The 23,102-nt window shown below is 53.3% G+C and overlaps 3 protein-coding genes across 14 annotated transcripts in view; 2 read left to right on the top strand and 1 right to left on the bottom strand.

The window, feature by feature from the left end:
- Positions 1-9,951, top strand: part of LOC105469256 (histone deacetylase 5) — a 48,921-nt gene extending 38,970 nt beyond the window's left edge. For all 11 annotated transcript variants that reach the window (XM_011720148.2, XM_011720133.2, XM_011720155.2 and 8 more), the window contains 13 exons: positions 960-1,093; positions 2,065-2,185; positions 2,900-2,949; positions 3,107-3,214; positions 3,954-4,009; positions 4,102-4,189; positions 5,856-5,975; positions 6,240-6,337; positions 6,513-6,631; positions 7,432-7,565; positions 7,835-7,919; positions 8,049-8,214; positions 8,299-9,951. In XM_011720148.2, coding sequence (XP_011718450.1) covers positions 960-1,093; positions 2,065-2,185; positions 2,900-2,949; positions 3,107-3,214; positions 3,954-4,009; positions 4,102-4,189; positions 5,856-5,975; positions 6,240-6,337; positions 6,513-6,631; positions 7,432-7,565; positions 7,835-7,919; positions 8,049-8,214; positions 8,299-8,338 — 1,319 coding nt within the window. In that variant the 3' untranslated portion in view covers positions 8,339-9,951. The remainder of the gene's footprint in view (positions 1-959; positions 1,094-2,064; positions 2,186-2,899; positions 2,950-3,106; positions 3,215-3,953; positions 4,010-4,101; positions 4,190-5,855; positions 5,976-6,239; positions 6,338-6,512; positions 6,632-7,431; positions 7,566-7,834; positions 7,920-8,048; positions 8,215-8,298) is intronic.
- A 411-nt stretch (positions 9,952-10,362) lies between these two features.
- On the bottom strand, positions 10,363-16,256 carry LOC105469320 (glucose-6-phosphatase catalytic subunit 3). Of its 2 annotated transcripts, XM_011720236.2 has the most exons (6): positions 15,794-16,256; positions 12,435-12,541; positions 11,929-12,019; positions 11,616-11,734; positions 11,252-11,393; positions 10,363-11,023 (listed from the first exon to the last, which is right to left on the bottom strand). In XM_011720236.2, the coding sequence occupies exons 1-6, from the start codon at positions 16,009-16,011 to the stop codon at positions 10,660-10,662; spliced, it is 1,041 nt and encodes a 346-aa protein (XP_011718538.1). In that variant the 5' UTR covers positions 16,012-16,256; the 3' UTR covers positions 10,363-10,659. The 2 variants fall into 2 exon arrangements, with proteins under 2 accessions (XP_011718538.1, XP_024644669.1); XM_024788901.2 differs by lacking the exon at positions 11,616-11,734 and having other exon boundaries at positions 15,794-16,136.
- Positions 16,257-21,694: 5,438 nt separating this feature from the next.
- LOC105469326 (LSM12 homolog) overlaps positions 21,695-23,102 on the top strand; it is a 37,811-nt gene continuing 36,403 nt past the window's right edge. The window contains exon 1 of the mRNA XM_011720250.2: positions 21,695-21,965. Coding sequence (XP_011718552.1) covers positions 21,842-21,965 — 124 coding nt within the window. The 5' untranslated portion in view covers positions 21,695-21,841. The remainder of the gene's footprint in view (positions 21,966-23,102) is intronic.

The raw sequence follows: 23,102 nt of genomic DNA, 5'->3' as shown, positions 1-23,102 counted from the left end.
GGGTGCAGCCAAGGAGGCACAGCTGGCAGAGATCAGACCCATGCGGGTGTCCAGGGCAGCCTTACTGGGGCTTGTGTAGCAGGGAAGCTTCTGACAGGCAGTAATGGAGCAAAGGAATTTCAGGAGGAGTCGAGAGGGGGCAAAGGCTGGAGAGGAAAAGCCAGGTGCAGTGACTCACACCTGTAATCCCAGCATTTTGGGAAGCCAAAGTGGGAGGATCACTTGAGCCCAGGAGTTTGAGACCAACGTGAGCAACATAGTGAGACCCCGTCTATTTAAAAAAAAAAAAAAATAGGCTGGACGTGGTGGCTCACGCCTATAATCCCAGCACTTTGGGAGGCTGAGGCGGGCAGATTACCTGAGGTCAGGAGTTCAAGACCAGCCTGGCCAACATGGTGAAACCCCATCTCTACTGAAAATACAAAAGTTAGCCGGGCGTGGTGGCACATGTCTGTAATCCTAGCTACTTGGGAGGCTGAGGCAGGAGAATTGCTTGAGCCCAGGAGGCAGAGGTTGCAGTGAGCCAAGATCGTGCCATTGTACCCTAGCCTGGGCGACAGAGCAAGACTCTGTCTCAAAAAAAAAAAAAAAAAAAAAAAACCAAAAAAACGCTAGATGTGGTAGCACCTATAGTCCCAGCTACTCAGAATGCTGAGGTGGGAGGATCGCTTGAGCCCAGGGTGGTGGGGGCAGTGGTTGAGGCTGCAGTGAGCCATGATAGCGCCACTGCACACTCCACTCCAGCCTGGGTGACAGAGTGAGACCCTGTTTCAAAGAAAAAAAAAAAAGCTGGAGAGGAGAGGGTGCAGGTGTGTGGGAGGGTGGCTGCAGTGGCCACGGGGAGGTGTTTGGACCTGGGGGTTGGAGAGAGCTCCATGAGCCCTGCTGAGGATCATGGTAGCCACACTGGGACCCGGGGCCCAGAGCAGTGCTGGCTGACACATAGGTCTGTGGCGCAGGTGTGGTCTACGACACGTTCATGCTGAAGCACCAGTGCATGTGCGGGAACACACACGTGCACCCTGAGCATGCTGGCCGGATCCAGAGCATCTGGTCCCGGCTGCAGGAGACAGGCCTGCTTAGCAAGTGCGAGGTAAGGGAGCCCCTCCTTCCTCTGGCCCTCAACTTAAATTCAGCCTTTGTTTCCCCATTAGAGAAGCCTCTCTTCATGCTTCTTCCTCATCCTCTCTTCAGCCCCAGACTTCGGGGCCAGTTCTCCCACCACCCCCTGTTCCATCCTTTGCAGCCTGTTTTCCCCCATGGTCCCCAGCTGAGTCAGGGAGGATCTGGGAGTAAGGTCATGACGGAGCCAGGATCTACTTTCTGAAAAGTATTTGGATCTCCTGAGGCCAGGAAGTGACTCTGTGTACCCCTGGCTATGGGGCAGAAAGGGTCTGAGAGCCAGGCGCGGTGGCTCACGCCTGTAATCCCAGCACTTTGGGAGGCCAAGGCGGGCATATCACGAGGTCAGGGGTTCGAGATCAGCCTGACCAACATGATGAAACCCCGTCTCGGCCGGGCGCGGTGGCTCAAGCCTGTAATCCCAGCACTTTGGGAGGCCGAGACGGGCAGATCACTAGGTCAGGAGATCGAGACCATCCTGGCTAACAGGGTGAAACCCCGTCTCTACTAAAAAATACAAAAAGCTAGCCGGGCGACGTGGCGGGCGCCTGTAGTCCCAGCTACTCGGGAGGCTGAGGCAGGAGAATGGCGTAAACCCGGGAGGCGGAGCTTGCAGTGAGCTGAGATCCGGCCACTGCACTCCAGCCCGGGGACAGAGCGAGACTCCGTCTCAAAAAAAAAAAAGAAACCCCGTCTCTACTAAAAATACAAAACTTAGCCGGGCGTGGTGACATGCGCCTGTAGTCCTAGCTACTCAGTAGGCTGAGACAGGAGAATCGCTTGAACCAAGGAGGTGGAAGTTGCAGTGAGCCGAGATCGTGCCACTGCACTCCAGCCTGGGCGACAGAGTGAGACTCCGTCTCAAAAAAAAAAAAAAAAAAAAAAAAAAATTCTGAGAGAGCTGCGCCTTTGTGTGACCCCTCTTACTGATCCTCCTGGCAGCGAATCCGGGGTCGCAAAGCCACGCTAGATGAGATCCAGACAGTGCACTCTGAATACCACACCCTGCTGTATGGGACCAGCCCCCTCAACCGGCAGAAGCTGGACAACAAGAAGTTGCTTGGTGAGCTGGCACATGGGCGGGCATGTCCAATGTCAGGGTGGGATGGGGGCTCTCAGGAGGACCGCCTGGCCAGGTTAGGAGGGTTGTCCCCATGGGCACAGGCAGGGCATTAGTGCTGCAGAGGTGGCACAATTACCACGTCACACACCTCCAGAGGGCGCCACTAACTTAGAGCATGCTGTGGGGCACGGTGCAGGAGGATGAAAGTGCTCGGTTGGGGGGACTGCTTTGCTCCTCCCCATCCCCCGGCCTATCATGCTCCTCTCTCCCTGCCATCTGCCCCCAGAAGTAGGGTGTTCTCAAGGACAGGGGATTGACAGCTCCCAACTGGTGTGGGCTGCAGAGGCCTGTCTCGTACTCGGGTCTGAGCCCTCATTTTTGGTGGCTAAGCCTGTAGCCGGGGCAGTTGAGGCCACTTCGTTTTTTATTTTTATTTTTATTTTTTTTGAGACAGTCTTGCTGTGTTGGCCAGGCTGGAGTGCAGTGGTGCGATCTCGGCTCACTGTGACCTCCGTCTCCCAGGCTCAAGCGACTCTCTTACCTCAGCCTCCCGAGTAGCTGGGTTTACAGGTGTGTGCCACCATGCCCAGCTAAGTTTTGTATTTTTAGTAGAGATGGGGTTTCACCATGTTGTCCAGGCTGGTCTCGAACTCCTGACCTCAGGTGATCTGCCCGAGGCCACTTCTAGAGTAGCTCTATCCCTCTTCCCTGCAGGCCCCATCAGCCAGAAGATGTATGCTGTGCTGCCTTGTGGGGGAATCGGGGTGAGTAGGGCTTGCAGCAGTGGGGGTGGGTGGGTGGCTCTCATAGCTCTGTCTCTTCCCTGACTGCCACAGTCACTGGCCCACTGTCCAGGTGCCCTCCCTGTTCTTGCCCTCCCCCTACAGGGGGCACGCTGAAACCTGCTCTCCTGCCCTGCAGGTGGACAGTGACACCGTCTGGAATGAGATGCATTCCTCCAGTGCTGTGCGCATGGCGGTGGGCTGCCTGCTGGAGCTGGCCTTCAAGGTGGCTGCAGGAGAGCTCAAGGTGAGCGTGTGCTTGTGACTTCGGTGCCCCTTGGCATGGTCCTGCTCCTCAGAGGCAGAGGACAGGGGCAGCCTTGAGATCCTTTCAGTGAGGCACTGTCCTTTGCAAGCTCAACTCTCAGGCACCAGGGTAGGAAGGAGTTATCAGCTGGGGATTCAGGTTTATGAAGGACCAACAAAAAGACACTAATGCCCAGTTGCTTTCGTGGGTGTCTCGAGGCAGAAATACTGTCTGCCTGCTCAAGCCTCATGGTTGGCATTAAGAATGGTCCATTGAGGCTGGGCACAGTGGCTCATGCCTATAATCTCAACACTTTGGGAGGCCGAGGTGGGCAGATAGCTCAAGCCCAGGAGTTCTAGACCAGCCTGGGCAACATAGTGAAATGCTGTCTCTACAAAAAATTAACCAGGAGTGGTGGCATGTGCTTGCAGTCCTAGCTACTTGGGAGACTGAGGTGGAAGGATTTTCTGAGCCTGGGAGGCCAAGGTTGTAGTGAGCCGTAATCGCACCACTGCACTCCAGCCTGGGTGACAAAGCAAGACCCTGTCTCCAAAAAAAACCATAAACAAACAAACAAACAAACAAACCCCAACAAAACTGTGCGTTGAACATATAGATCTGCTTTTCTGGTTTGTGTTCACTTCCTTGCCTGGCTTGTGCTTCTGTCCTGTGCCACCCCCTCCACGGCCTTCCTGCCTGGATCTTGTCCCTCACTTCTGCCTGGCCTGCACCTCTTCAGAATGGATTTGCCATCATCCGGCCGCCAGGACACCATGCCGAGGAATCCACAGCCATGTGAGTGCCCTAGATTCTCTGCCCTCGCCCCTTCCTGTCTCTTGCAAACGTCATGCTGAGGCTAACCTCCCGCCCTTCTCTCCCCTCCTCAGGGGATTCTGCTTCTTCAACTCTGTAGCCATCACTGCAAAACTCCTACAGCAGAAGTTGAACGTGGGCAAGGTCCTCATCGTGGACTGGGTAGGCAGTGAGCTGGTGGGGCTGGGCAGGGGCGGGTAGAGCTGGGACCAGGGTCAGCCTTCAGGAAGTCCCCTCCCCCAGCCCCACCTCCAAGCAGCCCAGTCATCCTCGTCCGGGTGCCCGGTGCGGGTGCGGAAGGAAGGGCGCTGGGGCTCCTGCTGGATGACTAATGTCACATTCCAACAGGGCGCTCTCCTCAACTATGAAAGACATTTAGCTCCTGTTCCATCTTGGCCCTCACGTTGCAGCTTCAAACAACGAAGGGGATTTCCTACCTTGAACAGTAGTGACGCCGCTGCCAGTGCTAGTAGCCGATATTTCCTCCCACCCCCTACAATTGGGAGCAGACTATATACCAGGAACCCAATGAGTACTTTATGGCCACCTCGAGTAGTAAGAACGAGGTTGTCCATTTCTGTGAATGAAGGTGTTGTTGCATGACTTACCCAAGGCCACTCAGCTGGGGATGTCGGCACTGGGTTTCAGACCAGGCCTCTTGTTCCCAGCACTCTGCTCTTGCTACCATGAGTGCTTCTCAAACCCTGTTCCTAATGGTGGAGGCAGAGGCACACGCCACTCTCTGTAAGCTGGGGAAGTAGCCAGGAGCAAGCCTCAGGAAGGACAAAATCTCTTGGAAGCCCAATTCTGGCTTAAAAATTCATGTAAATGTTGGATCCTCCTTCAGAATCTTCTGTGCTTGTGGTGGTGCATAGTGGCTGTAATCCCAGCACTTTGGGAGGCCAAGGTGGGTGAATCACTTGAGGTCAGCAGTTTGAGACCAACCTGGCCAACATGGTGAAACCCTATCTCCACGGAAAATACAAAAAAATTAGCCAGGTGTGGTGGCGGGAGCCTGTAATCCCAGCTACTGGGGAGGCTGAGGCAGGAGAACTGCTTGAACCCGGGAGGTGGAGGTTGGAATGAGCCAAGATCATGTCACTGCACTCCAGCCTCGATGACAGAGTGAGACTGTCTCAAAAAAAAAAAAGAAAGAAAGAAAAAGGCCAGATACAGTGGCTCACACCTGTAATCTCAGCATTTTGGGAGGCCATGGTGGGTGGATCATCTGAGGTCAGGAGTTTGAGACCAGCCTGGCCAACATGGTGAACCCCATCTCTACTAAAAATACAAAAAAAATTAGCCGAGCATAGTGGTGGGGTGCCTGTAATCCCAGCTACTTGGGAGGCTGAGGCAGGAGAATCGCTTGAACCTGGGAGGCAGAGGTTGCAGTGAGCCAAGATCGTGCCACTGTACTCCAGCCTGGGCAACAAAAGCGAAACTCGGTCTCAAAAAAAAAAAAGAATCTTATCTGCTTGTTTTAAATTCCCTACTAGCCTTAATGTTTTCCCACAAACTGAAGTGGAATGGGTTCTGTAGGGAGATATGCCACATTTATCCCATGGCTTTGAATATCACCTACACAGTACCACACCACAGAGGCTCAGACCTAGTTAGAGAAGTGTGGGGTGGGCAATACCATTGTGAACAGAATATGGATGCCCTGTGGCCAAGGGTGGACTCCTGGGCTCAAGCGATTCTCCCAGCCCTCAGCCTCCCAAAATGCTAGGATTACAGGCATGAGCTACAGCGCCCAGCTGACATGTGGAATTTGATCGTTGGGTCAGAGCGTGGGCCATTTTCCTGATGCTTCTACCTCCCCTCATAGGACATTCACCATGGCAATGGCACCCAGCAGGCGTTCTACAATGACCCCTCTGTGCTCTACATCTCACTGCATCGCTATGACAACGGGAACTTCTTTCCAGGCTCTGGGGCTCCTGAAGAGGTACAGCTCCTGGGCGTAAATGCAGACCCTCCTGGCCCCTCTGGGAGGTGGCACAATGGGACCTGGCGGGGAGCCACGGAGGCCCATGGTGGTGTTGGTACCTGGGGAGTCTGGGCTCCTAGTGGGAGGACCACACTGATCTGACTGCCCCTCCAGGCAGAACAGAGGTCAGTGGAGTGAGACCTGGAGGCAGGGGTGAGGGCAGGGGCAATGTTTGTTATCCCCAGGCAGTGAGAATAGCCGTCTCCCCGACTCTGGTTCCAGGTTGGTGGAGGGCCAGGTGTGGGGTACAATGTGAACGTGGCATGGACAGGAGGCGTGGACCCCCCCATTGGAGACGTGGAGTACCTTACAGCCTTCAGGTAGGGACTGAAAAGGGCCATAGGAGTCAAGGGGAGCCCCTCTGGGCCCTGCAGTGAGAGGGGCAGAAGGCACTCAGTTTAGTGTGGGTGGAGGGGGTTGTCTCTGGGAGGACAACAGTGGGGCGAGGCCTGGCCTGGCCATCTGCTGGGCTCAGCTTGGGCCATCCCTTTGCAGGACAGTGGTGATGCCCATTGCCCACGAGTTCTCACCTGACGTGGTCCTAGTCTCTGCTGGGTTTGATGCTGTTGAAGGACATCTGTCTCCTCTGGGTGGCTACTCTGTCACCGCCAGATGTAAGCCTGCTGGGGGATTGAGGGAGGAAGTGAAACAGTGAGGATATGGAGTCCAGTGGGGCATGGGGCAGGAAACAGACTGATATTGCAGGGGACGGGGAAAGCAGGGGGCAGAGCCTAGACTTGGAATTATCTTGGTAACTCCCCCAACTTGTCTTCTGCCAACCCTGGCCTTAAGGGGACAGGAAGTGGAGGTGGGGTAGCAGAGGATAGAGGATGTATCCTGCTGGAGCTGTAGAGATGGGCTTGTTGGTCCCTGGTGTTTCAGTGATGCTCCTTGTCATTGGAGTCTTTAGCCAATCTGTTAATGTTTTGACTGTGATAGGGCATTTAGTCCATTGATGCTGTATTTTATTATAGATATATTTGAGTTTATATCTCCCATCATATTTTGTGTTATTTGTCCCACCTCTTGTGTTTCTTTTTCTCTTTTTTTTTTTTTTTTTTTGAGGCGGAGTCTCACTCTGTCGCCCAGGCTGGAGTGCAATGGCATAATCTCAGCTCACCGCAACCTTTGCCTCCCGGGTTCACAGCCTCAGCCTCTTGAGTAGCTGGGATTACAGGCACATGCCACCATGCCTGGCTAATTATTGTATTTTTAGTAGAGAACAGGGTTTCACCATGTTGGTCAGGCTGGTCTCGAACTCCTGACCTTGTGATCTGCCCGCCTTGGCCTCCCAAAGTGCTAGGATTACAGGCGTGAGCCACCGCACCCGGCCTTTTTTGTCTCCTTCTCTTACTGGCTCTTGAATTGATTACCTTTCGCCATTTCTTCTTCCTCCCTTCACCCATCCCCAAAGGTTTTGGCCACTTGACCAGGCAGCTGATGACCCTGGCAGGGGGCCGGGTGGTGCTGGCCCTGGAGGGAGGCCATGACTTGACCGCCATCTGTGATGCCTCTGAGGCTTGTGTTTCGGCTCTGCTCAGTGTAGAGGTAAGGGGTGGGAAGGAGCTGGGAGGTGGCAGGCCAGAGGGCTGAGGGGCCAGCAAGGGGTCAGCCAGCACTGGTAGCCCCTTAGGAAGCTTTTCCTTGGTCCTAAGGAATAGCTAATGGCCAGGGAAGGCTTTCTGAGTATGGGTTTGTCCAAAAAGGCCATGTTTGCCCCTGTCGTGAGGGATATCTGGGGCTAAGTGGGGCAGTTAGAGGGGTATGCATGGCAACCCTACTCCCCACCCTAAACCTTCTCTTCTTTCACCTGCCAGCTGCAGCCCTTGGACGAGGCAGTCTTGCAGCAAAAGCCCAACATCAACGCAGTGGCCACGCTAGAGAAAGTCATCGAGATCCAGAGTGCGTGGGGACACGTAGAGGGGCTCAGGCTGCCAAGGGGGCACGGAGCTTGTGGGAGCACCAGGACTGGGGCTGTTCATGTGGGTGTCCTCTGCCCTCCCTGACCCCTTGCCTGTCTCTCGTCCACAGGCAAACACTGGAGCTGTGTGCAGAAGTTTGCCGCTGGTCTGGGCCGTTCCCTGCGGGAGGCCCAGGCAGGTGAGACCGAGGAGGCCGAGACTGTGAGCGCCATGGCCTTGCTGTCGGTGGGGGCTGAGCAGGCCCAGGCTGCAGCAGCCCGGGAACACAGCCCCAGGTAAGCAGCAACCCCTACCACCTCTCTGCCCTTGCCCCTGCTGGTGCGCCCCACTCAATATCCTCCCCTGTGCTTGCCCCACAGGCCGGCAGAGGAGCCCATGGAGCAGGAGCCTGCCCTGTGACACCCCGGCCCCCATCCCTCTGGGCTTCACCATTGTGATTTTGTTTATTTTTTCTATTAAAAACAAAAAGTCACACATTCAACAAGGTGTGCCGTGTGGGTCTCTCAGCCTTGCCCCTCCTGCTCCTCTACGCTGCCTCAGGCCCCCAGCCCTGTGGCCTCCACCTCAGCTCTAGAAGCCTGCGCCCTCTGCAGGGGGTGGGGTGTCTTCCCAGCCCTGTCTCACGTGTCCCTCCACCCATTTTCCTGCATTCTGTCCTTTTCCCCCTTGGAGCCTCGGTCAGCTCAAGCTGGGCACGGGGGCCCAGACAGTACTCTCCAGTTCTGGGGCCCCCCTGAGTGAGGAGGGAATAGGAAGTCGGTGCCTTGGTTTCATCTGACTTGGGGGGAAATGCCTTAATTTCACCCTCCTCCCTTCTCCAGCCTCAGGGGAGGATCTGGAGGATCCACTGCTGTCTAAGATGCAGAGTGGAGGGGAGGTGGGCACCCACCCTGTGATTCTCCACCCTTTCCCCTTTCGTCCTCACCATCTCTGCACAGACCTCTCTCTCCCTCCTTCCTCTTGGTCTCAGCACTGATGGGAGGCTGGTGCCCAAGCCGTGGCCTGCGGTCTGTGAGGAGGGCTGTCTTGCCTCACACTCCTCACAGCCTGCTTCCCCCTCCCCGGGGCTGAGAGGGTGAAAGTGTGTGGGGAAGGAGAGGACTGGTTTCCTGGGTTCTCAGAGGCCAGGAGGAGCCGCAGAACCAGGTCTGCTCTCCACCTTACTCGGATGGCCTCCCTGCCCCTCTGCTGGCACAGCCTGGGCAGGGGGAGAAGGTGGTCCCTGCAGGGGGGCTCCAGGCTGGTGAGAGCCCCTCTGCTGTCAGGACCAGATTTCCCCAGCCATCCAGCATGCTGCGGGGAGAAGGGGCAGGGGCTCACCTCCCTCCTGGGGCCTTTTTGCTTTGGAGCCTGGGGATGGTGAGAATGGAGGTTCTAGAAGGCGTAAGGCCAGAACCCAGGGATCCAGGAGTCAGCTCTCAGCTGGAGCTTCCATACCTCCTGGGCTCCCTTTGCTGACCACCAGCCCAAGGGAGCTAAGACCAGGAGGGGGCTGGGTGCTGTCCCTTCTCTTTCCCAGGAGCCCTGCCAGCAGCTGTGGGCCTATAAGGCTTCCAGGGAATGCCATCCAGCCTGTAGGAAACCAAAGATGGGAAGTGGCTCCTAGGGGGCTGACTCTTCCTTCCTTCTTCTCCCCAGTACCACATATACTTTCTCTCCTTCTATCCCCAGGGCCCCACCAATCTGTTTACATATTTATTATCCTATTGGGGGCCTAAGCAGGATTGAGGGAGCCAGGGGAGGGGCAGGAGCCCCAGCACCATCAGTTCATTGTGTGCTTGTGTGTTTGTTTTAGATCCTCCTGGGGGATGAGGATGGGGCTAGGTCCAGTGTACTAGGCCTCTCTGTGCTGAGCCCCAGGCTCCCAGCCCCTTACACACTCTCTCCCTGTGGCTGGTCTGGTTCTCATGTAAACCCACTCCTTGCTTTGTCTCCCTGGATATGGATTTCAGTTTTTTGTAACCCGTTACACTGTGTGTCCTTGTGTAAATAAACTTGTTTCTGGCAGTGCCTTCTGGGGCCAGTGTGTCTATTCTCTGGGCTCCCAAATGGAATAGAGGTTCTCATCCTCCTTCCTAGCCAAAAACACTATTTTCTCCAGTCCCTGGACTAGAAGCCAATTTAGGAAACTGGAGGTTGGGGCGCAAGATCTGACCTGTAGGTGAAAGACAGGGTTACACTGAATATAGTCACAGCATCTCATGGGACCTCTCATGTGGCCTAGCCAGTGATGAGGCAGGGGATGGACCTAGGGCTGAGAGGTCTCACCTGAGTTTACAGCCCTCTCCTTTCCTGCCTGTCTGCCCCTGGAAACAGGGCTGGAGGTGGCACAGAGACCACTGGAGCAGCCTGGCAAGGGTTCCGCTTGTGCACACACAGGCAAGGCCCGTGGAGATGTGCGCATAGGCAAGAAAGGAATCTCGAAGTATTCAAGGGCTTTATTGGGGCCGCCCTGGCTGCCCCTCACAGTGTTGCAGGAACCCGCTGGTCTTGCTGTTGCCTTTGCTCTTTGGGGGCTTGAGAGGAAAGGCAGAGGGAGGACCAGCTTCTCTGGGAGAGAGAAGGCCCATCTTTGGGACTAAGACCAGGTGGTGGGGAAGCAGATTTAGGGAGGGGAGGGCCTACTTAGGGGCTGGAAGGTGATGGGGCTGCCTCCTGGAGTGTGGTGGTCACAAAGCATTGGCTTTGTGGGAGGGAAAGGAAAGGAGGCACACAAGAAGTCAGGAAGAGTGGATGGGCGGTGCTTCCTGAGCACTGAACATGTGCACTGCCCAGGGCACAAGGGCCAGGACTAGGCATGGCCAGAGGGTATACTTGAGGAAATTGAAGATGTAGAAGAGGCTGATCTGAGGGGGGTGGCCCAGCCAGTCAAGGGGGCCCAGCAGCCCCATGGCCAGCACAAGGCAGGCTATCTTCTGGCCATTTCCCAGCTGTGCCCGACGCACCTGGGCATAGCAGGGAGAGTGCAAGGCAATGCCCAGGCCCAGGGCAGCTCCTGAGTCACGGCTCAGGGAGGCAAAGGGCCGGCTATCCATGTGTATCCACTCAGGCCGCTCACACCACTTGAAGGCTAGGCTGATGGACCTGTGGGGAAGAAGAGTCCTTGCCAGGAGAGGCTGGAACGTAGAAGGCCACTGGCTCTTCGCCTTCTGCCCTTGGGGCCCACTCCCATGTTCTGCTTTGTGCTTGTGAGGGTCTATGGGAATAGGTAATGTGTCCTTTTTTAGCTATAATGAACCAGAGACACACCAGGCTAGGTGCAGGCGAGATAGGACAGGGCCCAGCCTGCCCAGGCTTCAAAGCGAGACTTACCAAGAAAGATCCAGGCCCAGCGTAAAGAGGGTCCAATAGATGAGGCTGGTGCCTAGCATGAGGGCCAGTGCGGTCAACCCATAGAAGCTTAGCTCCCGCTCCACAGGCACCCGGGGAGTCATCAGCCAGCCCAGGACAGCGCCTAGGAGAGTGGAGTGACGGCAGCTTCAGGGAGTTTGGGGATATGACCCTCCCCACACCCACCCCCAGCTGCAGTGCAGCTTGGCAAGGGAACAAACTGAGATATAACGGGGGGCCTCTTGGCTGGGCTCTACAGAAGCTGGGAGCGATGGGAAGATCCTAGACTGAACCTCCCACTGCCAAAGGCATCCTCTCAGTCCACCCCATTGCCCCAGTTGCTCACCAGTTATTAGGCCAGCCAGCACCTGGTGAGGGAAATGTGCTAAGATGAAGATTCGCGACAAGCCAACCGCCAAAAGGAAGGTGCAATAAGCTAGGCTAGGCATCACCCTTACCCAGCGGCTAGAAAGAAGAGAGGCAAGGAGCTCAGAGCGTGTCCATACACAGCTTAGCCTGCAGCACCCAGGTACCCCATGGTTGAACCACACAACCTAGGGTCCCCAAAACTCCAGCTCCCAGACTGCATGCTGCTGGGTCTTTTAGGTACAGGGTGCCATCACCCCTGCTCCCAATGGTGGGCAATGCCAAGGGCATACCTGCGGGCCCGAGTGGCCACCTGCGAAGACAGGGCCGTCATTATGGGCCAGAGGGCTGCTCCTGTGATCATGCAGTGTCCAGAAGGGCTGCCTGCCAGTGAATCCAGAAGCTTGTGGTGAGAAGATGGAGGCAGGACCCAGGGGCCTCTGGTGATGCCTCAATAATACAGCTGTCTCTCCTGGCTGAGAAGAGAGCTTTTCCCCACCACTGATCCATAACTGGCTCTGTTCTGAGGCCTTTTTACTGCCACCTGAGGTCACTGCACTCAGGTTTCTGTCCTGGTATGCGTCTCTTGGCTGTACTCTACACAAAGTGGGCAGCTGGTACATAGCATGGGTGCCCTCCTCCCATAACTCAGCTTGGTCTCCCTGGGGTTCCTTTGTTCCCTGGGCCAGTAATTGAGAGGCTGGACCTTTGGTTGGGCCACCCAGGCTGAAAAGTACCCTGAAATGTTCACCTGAACCCTAACAACATTGGGAAAGGGAGAATGTTTGAGGCTTCCCACCTGGACCAGTCTCACAAGAAGAGGGGAACTGGTGAACCTGGGCTGGAGCCTGGCTGTAGTACCCAGACTCATGGACCCACCAAAAGGGCCTGTCTCCAAAAAGAAACCTGGAAGAGAACAGATGCAAGATGACTTTCCACATGCACACACAGCCAGGGGGGCACAAGGTGGGCAGGACACAGAGTACTCTGGAGGGCCTGAGGGGTGAAGTCAAAAAGGGACTACGATTCTGTCCATTGCTCTTAAGGTATCCATGGATACCTTGCCGTGGTTTTCTACCTTAGAACGGGAGAAAGAAAGCACACTATTTCTTTTTTTTCCTAACCCTCAGAGCCTGTGGAAACACTATTTTTAAAAACTAGCCTGGGGTCAGGTGCAGTGGCTCATGACTGTAATCCCAGTACTTTGGGAGGCCTTAGCTGGAGGATCACTTGAAGCCAGGAGTTCATGACCAGCCTGGGCAACATAGCAAGACCCAGATTCAACAAAAACAAAAAATTAGCTGGAAGTGGTGGTGCACACCTATAGTCCCAGCTACTTGGGAGGCTGGGCGGGCAGATTGCTTGAGCCCAGGAGTTCGAGAACAGCCTGGGCAACATGACAAAACCCCATCTCTACAAAAAATACAAAAATTAGCCAGGCATCTTGGGGTACGCCTATAGCCCCTGCTACTCCAGAGGCTGAAGTGGAAAGGATCACTTGAGCTGAGGAGGTTGAGGCTGCAGTGAGCTGTGATTGTGCCATTATACTCCAGCCTGGTGATGGAGTGAGATCCTGTCTCAAAAAAAGAAAAAATAAATAAAATAAAAAATAAAACTGATACAGAGGCAAGAGATTGTGGTAAGCATGTGTGTGTGCTCTGAGATACTCAGTTGTCCCACTCCACCCCCTCTCACTGCAGGGCCAGCTCTTATCATCCACAGGGAACCCAGGACCCAGCTCTCTCCCACAGGCCCTCACTAACCCTCCTGCTACCCCTGCCTCCATGTCCCCAGTTACAGCCTGAATTATCCACACCTAAATTATTTAGGTGAGCCTCTCAGGTCTGAAAATGGGAGTGGGAAATGGACAGAGAAGGCTGAGAAAGAATAAGGAGGACAAAAATATGTCAAAATCCCCTGGTCTAGTAAGTGCTTGGCTGGGCCCTGGGAACCACACAATGAAGAGGCTGCTGTGGCCAGAAAGACAAAAGATGGGATAGCAAAAGAGATGCTGGCAGGAAACCACATGCTGGGGAGGGAAACACAGAAGGCACTTGCCTCTCCCCTCTGAAAACTGAGCCTAGTATACATCAAGTGCTCACACAGAAAATGAATGGGGGTGCCAGGCGCGGTGGTTCATGCCTGTAATCCCAGCACTTTGGGAGGCAGAGGAGGGCGGATCACTTGAGGCCAGGAGTTCGAGACCAGCCTGGCCAACATGGCGAAACCCTTTCTCTACTAAAAATACAAATATTAGCTGGGTGTGGTGGTGGGCGCCTATAATCCCAGCTACATGGGAGACTGAGGCAGAAGAATCTCTTGAACCTGGGAGACAGAGGTTGCAGGGAGCCAAGATGGTGCCATCGCACTCCAGCCTGGGCAACAGAGCAAGCCTCCATCTCAAAAAGAAAAAAAAAAAAAAAAAAGAATGCCGGGTTGCTCACACCTATAATCTCAGCACTTTGGGAGGCTGAAGCGGGTGGATCACCAGAGGTCAGGAGTTTGAGACCAGCCTCGCCAACAAGGCGAAACCGCTTCTCTACTAAAAATACAAAAATTAGCTGAGTGTGGTGGCACACACCTGTAATCCCAGCTACTTGGGAGGCTGAGGTAGGAAAATGGCTTGAACCCAGGAGGTGGAGGTTGCAGTAAGACAAGATCACGCCATTGCACTCCAACCTGGGTGACAAGAGCGAAACTCTGTCTTGAAAAAAAGAAAAAGAGGCCGGGCGCGGTGGCTCAAGCCTGTAATCCCAGCACTTTGGGAGGCCGAGACAGGCGGATCACGAGGTCAGGAGATCGAGACCATCCTGGCTAACATGGTGAAACCCCGTCTCTACTAAAAATTACAAAAAACTAGCCGGGCGAGGTGGCAGGCGCCTGTAGTCCCAGCTACTCGGGAGGCTGAGGCAGGAGAATGGTGTAAACCCGGGAGGCGGAGCTTGCAGTGAGCTGAGATCCGGCCACTGCACTCCAGCCTGGGCAACAGAGCGAGACTCCGTCTCAAAAAAAAAAAAAGAAAAAGAAAATGAATAGGGACTTTGCCACTTGGGGGACATTAATAGTGTCTGAGGGAGATTGTGATCTTTGGGGGACAAGAACTAGAGGGGGAGGCTTATACAGACTTTGAGGGAGAAGAGAGCACAAAGCAAAGGGCAATTAGGCAAGAAAGAAGTGAATAGACCACTGTGGTTCCCTTTACATAAGGATGAGGCCCTTGTGGAAAAGAGTGGAAGGGAGGGGAACTCTATGTTGTTTTTCAGCAAGTCATTCGAGCTCATTGAAATACCTCCTATGAGCCTCCCTTTCTTCCCCCAGGCTGAGGATCTGGCAACAGAGGTTGAGGTGAAGGGAGGTGTGGCTGCATGCCCAGCCCCAAGGGTCACAGGGCCTCCACCCACGTTCCTGGGATCCCTAGCTTCTAAGTCTCAGTGTGAAGAGTCTACTAGTGAATGAAAGAGAAGGAAGGGAAAGTGTTCCCTGGAAAGCAGTGCTTTAGCCCAGACTTTACTGCACACGCACAGGGAATCACCTGGGAACCTTGTTAAAATGCAGATTTTGATTCTGTCATTCTGGCCCTGGGACTGAGAGTCTGCATTTCTAGTCAGTTTTCAGGTGCTGCCTGTGCCGTTGGGCATGGTCCAGGGACCACACCTTAACCTGCAAGCTGTCTGTCCGTAGCAGCTACTGTGATGCCCAGCACAAAGCATGCTTCTTAAAAATTATAGCAAATGAGTGAATAGATGAATGAAAAAGTGAGTTGAGAGGTAGGGCTCTCCACTACTTAAATCACCATAGATATCTGTTAAAATATGAATTCCCAAAAAACAAACAAACAAAAAATAAATTCCCAACCCTTTGGAGTTTCTAAATCAGAAAGTGTGAGATGAGGACGGGATATTTACATTTTAGGCACGCCTCTCAGGTGATTTTTTGATCAGACCAGTTTGAAGAACACTGGTCTAATGAGAAGGATGGGTAGACTCTGAGGTTTGAGTCCAAGCGGCACAAAGATGCTCAAAGGGAAAAAAAATCAGAGACTACAGAGTAGGGGGTGGGAAGGCCCTTGAGACAGTTGCTGAGAGAGACCAGGGCTTACACATGACTCAGGGCCCTCAGGGGTGGGGACCAGGATGCCGGAGGGCTTCTCTGTCTCACCACTTGAAGATGAGGTTGAGCCACTCGGTGATGAGGCTGATCCAGAGCACCGCGATGCCCACACGGCGGGACGCGTAGTAGGCCGCGGGGAAGTAGAACAGAAAGAGGATCTTGGGATCGCCCAGAAAGGTGACCCAGAGCCACACGTTCTCCAGCCAGGCTAGCTGGTTCTGTAGCGCCTCGGCTATCACGATGCCCGCGCCCAGCGTGGACTCCATGGCGGCCCAGCTACCGACGAGGCCAGGGCTTGCTCCAGGACGGAAGCCAAAATGTCCAGACACCGAAGCAGCGTCGGCCCGCGGCTCTCTAAAGCCCACCCCTCTGAGTCCGAGGCCCCGCCCCGCCAGCGGTCATCACCAAGCCCCGCCCCCGGACCCGCCCCCAGCAGTCCCCGGCTCCTGCAAGACCGGCCTCCAGCCGGTACTGTTTCCTCCTGCGCTCTCCTCCAGTTTTCCTTCCTACTGGGCAGCGTAGGGGACAAACCTTTGTAAAGGCGTTTCCTCAGGGCCCCACGTGGCCGCTGTTGCCGGCACGTGGGCAGCCGGCTAGCGGCGGCACCGGTGCGGTTCCGGGTCAGGGGACGGACTAGCCGGCGGGCTGCCCGCGCTCCCAGCGTCCCTGCTCTGCTGATGCGAAGGCAGATATGTAATCTCCAGGGCCAGGATTCTTTCCCGACCGGACCCCTCTTCTCCAGTACCAATACCCACCAAAAAAAAAAAAAATCAAAAAAAAAAAAAAAAAATCTGAGATCCTCTGGAGAAAAGGCTGCAGACAGCCCCTCCTCCTGGGAGCTGAAGCGGGATCCTAAATTTGGATACACACCTAATCAGTTCACCCCATACTCGCCTACCTCAAGACTCTTCCTTTCTAAATCGCCCGCTATTAATTTGGAGGCTGACAGATAAGTCTCTTGATTTTGAGGGGTCTTCCCTAAAAAGGCGAATTCTCACATATAGCGCAAAGTCACACTTCCTCCCAGTTCTTCCCTTGCTTCCCCCACCCCCATCTTCCTGCCATCCAAAACCCTGCTTAGGCAGATGAAACCAAGAGATAGTAACAGTGTTGGTATGGGAAGAGGATTGGCACACACCCGCGACAGAGTTTGAAACAGTCATCTGGAAGAACACACATAGAAAATAGAAATCTCAGCTATTCTAGGCGAGGTCCTGCCTAGAAGACTGTTGAACAGTGTCTCCTTAGTTTCTTCCTACCTCGATCAACTTTGTTCTTGAAAAGTTTTTTTTTTTGGTTTTGTTTTTTGTTTTTTGCCAGGCGCGGTGGCTCACAACTGTAATCCCAGCACTTTGGGAAGCCGAGGCGGTCAGATCACGAGGTCAGGAGTTCCAGACCAGCCTGGCCAACATAGTGAAACCCCATCTCTACTAAAAATACAAAAATTATCTGGGCGTGGTGGCATGCACCTGTAGTCCTAGCTACTAGGGAGGCTGAAGCAGGAGAATCGCTTGAACCCGGGAGGCGGCGGTTTCGGTGAGCCAAGATGGCACCACTGCACTCTAGCCTGGGCGACAGGGACAGGGCGAGACTCCATCTCAAAAAAAAAAAACAAAAAAAAGGAAAGTTTTTTTTTTTCTTTTTGAGAGGGATCTTTGTTCTTGTCTTCTATGCTGGATTACAGGCCCGCACTACTACGCCCGGCTAATTTTTTTTTTTTTTTTTTTTTGAGACGGAGTCTCACTTTGTTGCCCAGGCTGCAGTGCATTGGCAAAATCTCGGCTCACTGCAACCTCCGCCTCCCAAATTCAAGCAATTCTCCTGCCTCTGCCCTACAGTAGCTGGGATTACAGGCATGCACCACCACGTCTGGCTAATTTTTGTATTTTTAGTAAAGATGGGGTTTCACCATGTTGGCCAGGCTGGCCTCAAACTCCTAACCTTAGGTGATCCAACCACCTCAGCCTCCCAAAGTGTTGGGATTACAGGCGTGAGCCACAGTGCCCAGTTCTTTAAAAGTTTTCTAATAGGTAGATTAAAATGATAATGTAAATCTGTGTTCTCCGAAAGAGATTAATTTCACTAATTAGAAAAGTGTAGGGGGCCAGGTGCGGTGGCTCACACCTGTAATCCCAACACTTTGGGAGGCGGAGGCAGGCAGATCACTTGAGGTCAGGCGTTCCAGACCAGGTGGGTCAACATGGTGAAATCCCGCCTCTACTAAAAATACAAAAATTAAGCCGGGCACAGTGGCTCACGCCTATAATCCCACCACTTTGGGAGGCCAAGGCAGGCAGATTACAGGTTCAGGAGTTCCAGACCAGCCTGGTCAACATGGTGAAACCTCGTCTCTACTAATACAAAAAATTAGCTGGGCATGGTGGCAAGTGCCTGTAATCCCAGCTACTCGGGAGGCTGAGGCAGGAGAATCCCTTCAACCCGGGAGGCAGAGGTTGCAGTGAGCTGAGATTGAGCCATTGCACATCAGCTTCAGCAACAGAGCAAGACTCCGTCTCAAAAAACAAAACAAAAAATTAGCCGGGCGTGATGGCAGGTGCCTGTAGTCCCAGCTACTCGGGAGGCTGAGGCATGAGAATCGCTTGACCCAGGGAGGCGGAGGTTGCAGTGACCCGAGGCCGCACTACTGCACTCCACCCTGGGCGACAGAGGAAGACTCCGTCTCAAAAAAAAAAAAAAAAAAAAAAGATGCTGGGTGAGGTGGCTCACACCTGTAATCCCAGCACTTTGGGAGGCCAGGCAGGGCGGGTGGATCACCTGAGGTGGGGAGTTGGAGACCAGCCTGACCAACATGGAGAAACCCTGTCGCCACTAAAAACACAAAATTAGCTGGGTGTGGTAGCACATGCCTGTAATCCCGGCTACTCAGGAGGCTGAGGGAAGTGAATCGCTTGAGCCCGGAGGTGGAGGTTGTGGCGAGCCGAGATTTTGCCATTGCATTCTAGCCTGGGCAACAAGAGCAAAACTCCCTGTCAAAAAAAAAAAAAAAAAAAAAAAAAGGGTAAGGGAGGGAAGCTGGATATAAATCTTAGTTTATTGCCTTCGTAGTGAACAGAATTTTTATTCCTGTTACAATGATTGTACCAATACCTCCAACACCAGGAAGTTGTTTATTTTGTTTTTGTTGTTGTTGTTGTTGTTGTTGTTGTTTTTGAGACGGAGTCTTGCTCTGTCACCCAGGCTGGAGTGCAGTGGCCGGATCTCAGCTCACTGCAAGCTCTGCCTCCCGGGTTCACGCCATTCTCTTGCCTCAGCCTCCTGAGTAGCTGGGACTACAGGCACCCGCCACCACACCTGGCTAATCTTTAGTATTTTTAGTAGAGACTGGGTTTCACCATGTTAGCCAGAATGGTCCTCGTGATCTGCCCGCCTTGGCCTCCCAAAGTGCTGGGATTAGAGGTGTGAGCCACCGTGCCCAGACACCACCAGGAAGTTTTTTAATTGCCCAAGGAGAAAGCCTACATTGTTTACTGAGTCTTTGAAAGTTTGCTCTGGATCTAGCCTCAACCTTCACCAGCCTATTCCCACACTCTGCTTTGTAATATTTCTGAGCTATACATTTCTTGAAAACACTAAGTTCTCTCATCCTAGGGGTCCTGGCCCATGCAGTTCCCTCTGCCTGGAACATGGCCACTCTTTTTCCTTGCTAATCCTTCAGGTCTCAGTAGGTATTTTTCACTTCCTCCAAGAAGGCCTTTCCTAATGGCTCCTAGAAGTCTTTTATGAAAACCTATAATCATGATTCCATATAAAAAGTGGAAAACTGGAATGGCGATTATGTATGATTTGTTATGGAGGACAGGGCAAAGATGAGAGGCATGAAAATTCTGAGGCTGGCCATAATGGCTTATGCCTGTAATCCCAGCACTTTGAGAGGCCAGCCGAAGCAGGACGATTGCTTGAGCCCAGGAATTTGAGACCAGCCCGGCCAACATGGTGAAACCCCATCTCTACTAAAAGTACAAAAATTAGCCAGGCATGGTGGCTTGCGCCTGTAAACCCAGCTACTCAGGAAGCTGAGGCAGGAGAATCGCTTCAACCTGGGAGGTGCAGGTTGCAGCGAGCCGAGACAGCGTCACTGCACTCCAGTCTGCGTGACAGAGCGAGGTTCTGTCTCAAAAACAAAACACAGTAAAACAAAAAAAGTTCTCTGAAAAAGCACACTATGAAGGAGCAGAATTTTTATTCCTATTACAATGATTGTATCAATACCTCCAACACCAGGAAGTTTATGTTTCTTGGAGGGCAAGGAAGTACTTTTGAACTTTGTTCAGGTTAAGCTGCGCCAGGACTGGTCCTTTGCCTCCCTCTGGACTACAGAAAGGTCAACCTGTTTCTCATACATGAAGCGAGGATCCAAAATTTCTATAGTGGGGGTGGGTGGATTAGCGACAGCAATTGGTAGGGCTTGAAAATACATGCACATAGTCCTTTACATAAGATTAAGAAAATGACTGTTTTGTATATCAGATGGACATTAAAGGGCAGGGGTGCAAAACCCCTCCTCCAAGTTCCTCTTTGTCACTATCTGCTGCTCCTCATTCCTGCCTTTTGCCTGGCTTTCTGGGGGAGAGGGCAAAAAGGAAGAAGAGGAAGTGTCTTGACTTCTAAGAATAATGGATGACTAAAGGGGAACTACCATTTATTAAAGACCTAGTACATGCCATGCGCATATACACGTTATCGCATTTAAACCTCCTATGAGGTAGGTATTATTATCTAACACAGTATAGCAGTAAATAGCACTGTCCTTGTAAATAGGTAGACTGTTTTTGCTAGTTGTGGAACCGTGGACAAGTTTAGTCTAAAACTTAGTTTCTGTAAAAGGAGGACATTGATACCTACCTCAAAGGGCTGTTAGATGCTCAAGAAGTGACAATACAAATGCCTATGAAGAAACAGGATCAGGTAATTTGCTTACTCAAGGTCAGGTGATTTAGTAATAGGTTGACCTGGGATTCTGGTTCCGGCTTATCTCACTCCACAGCCAATGTTCTTTCCACTATCACTCTCTAGTTACAATCATCTTTTTTTTTTTTTTTTTTTTTTTGAGACGGAGTCTTGCTCTATTGCACAGGCTGGAGTGCAGTGGCACGATCTCGGCCCAGTGCAACCTCCGCCTCCCACGTTCGAGCGATCCTCCAGCCTCAGTCCTCCTAGTAGCTGGGATTACAGGCACGCGCCACCATACCCGGCTAATTTTTGTATTTTTAGTAGAGACAGGGTTTCACCATCTTGGCCAGGCTGATCTCGAACTCCTGACCTCAGGTGGTCCACCTGCCTCGGCCTTCCAAAGTGCTGGTATTACAGGCGTGAGCCACCGCTCCCGGCCGTTATAATCATCTTGTCCAAGTATTGTTAAGTCCTCTGAGGCTCTGATTCCTTATATGCAAAATGGGGTTAATATATTTTATAAAATTCATTCATTAAACTCTTGTGTGGAAGGTGTGCATATAATGGAGACTGCAGCTCTCTCCTCTTTCCCCCTTTCATTCCACGTAGGTCATTTATCCTTAACTTCTTTTTTTTTTTTTTTTTTTTTGAGACGGAGTCTCGCTCTGTCACCCAGGCTGGAGTGCAGTGGCCGGATCTCAGCTCACTGCAAGCTCCGCCTCCCGGGTTCACGCCATTCTCCTGCCTCAGCCTCCCGAGTAGCTGGGACTACAGGCGCCTGCCACCTCGCCCGGCTAAGTTTTTGTATTTTTAGTAGAGACGGGGTTTCACTGTGTTACCCAGGATGGTCTCGATCTCCTGACCTCGTGATCCGCCCGTCTCGGCCTCCCAAAGTGCTGGGATTACAGGCTTGAGCCACCGCGCCCGGCCTATCCTTAACTTCTAAAATGGACTCTACAAGCATTTAACCGAGCGGACGCAGCTACACAAATATTTTTCAGATTCCCCTTTATTTCCTCTTCTTCCCTAGTCCACCTAGGTTCCCTATCCACCCAGCGTCAGACCACGCCCCGGCGTGTGACGCAAGCACGCTCCGTGCGTCGCGTCGCGTCGCGGCGCTCACTAGGGGCCCGGCTTTCGCCCGCTGCTGCCGCCGCCGCCGCCGGCCGCGGCTGCACTCCCAAGATGGCGGCTCCTCCGGGCGAGTACTTCAGCGTTGGGAGCCAGGTGTCGTGCCGGACGTGCCAGGAGCAGCGGCTGCAGGGCGAGGTGGTAGCCTTCGACTACCAATCCAAAATGCTGGCTTTAAGTATCCTTCCCTGCGTGAAGCCCGAGTCCGGGCCGGCGTATAGGTGCGGTGGTCGGGGGGTGGGGGACGACGGCGGCGGCTGGGGCTCTCTCCGGGCCTAGGGGCGACCGGCTACCGCGGCGCCCGGGGCGCATGCGCATGGCCCTGAGTTCCCCTCCCCCTCCCGCGGGCCCTTCGGTCAGCTTTGGGGATCCTGTCTCCCCTTGCGGGAGCTGGGGCTTTACCGAGGATCAGTGGGTGGAGGAGGGCTTGACACGGGGATGGCTTTTCGGGAAGAACGTTATGAGAGGGGACACAGTGATTAGGAGAGGGGGTGGTGTTGGGAGGGGGCTGGTGGATTGGAGCCCGGATGGAAAGGAGGGGCGGGTGAAATATTATGGGGAGGGATGTTTAGGGTAAGGAACTGCTGGTAGGGCAAAGGTATAGAATTTAGGAGGGCATGTGCACTGATGGGATTTCGTCCAAGGAAGGGCGGTGGGATGGTGACCAAATTGGTCCTTGCCTGTTTTGGGGGAGAGTAAGTGCAGGGCAGAGTTTGTATCTGAACTGGGGATAGTGGCTTGTTTCGCTGATGCGTGTGTATGTGTGGTGGTGGAGGGGCTGTTCTGACTTTTAGGCTTCTCGGTCATTTGGAAATCGCTGTTTGGGGGATGTTTGCATTGGAAACCTGTTCCAGAGAGGGCTTGCCGGGGCTTATGTGGGTTGGGGATGTGTGAGTTACAGGTGAAAGAGTGAAGTTCTCATGCTGCCTTGATCAGTCCAGCACATGGAGTCCTTTTACGTAGTAGTAGCAGCCTCCCTTTTGAGAGCAGCAATGTTAAATTGATTGGAAAAGGTGGCCTGCTTCTTTGGGGTGGGAATGACTTCTGAATTACTCCAGGAAACTCAGTCTTGGAAACGAAACGCTTCTTGTTGGGATAAATGTGCCACAGCTTCCCCTTTTATGGGAGCTACAGGTGGGTTTATTGGAATCTTGAAGGAGTAATTTTTTATGGTATCTTTTTTTTTTTTTTTTAAGATGGAGTCTCGCTCTGTTCCTAGGCTGGAGTGCGGTGACGTGATCTTGGCTCACTGCAGCCTCCGACTCCCTGGTTCAAGCGATTCTCCTGCCTCAGCCTCCGGAGTAGCTGGGATTAT

The sequence above is a fragment of the Macaca nemestrina genome, chromosome 17, assembly GCF_043159975.1.
Source record: "Macaca nemestrina isolate mMacNem1 chromosome 17, mMacNem.hap1, whole genome shotgun sequence".
Taxonomy (NCBI): domain Eukaryota; kingdom Metazoa; phylum Chordata; class Mammalia; order Primates; family Cercopithecidae; genus Macaca; species Macaca nemestrina.
Note: the sequence above shows the minus strand (reverse complement) of the source record. Positions and strands in the feature narration are given on the sequence as shown.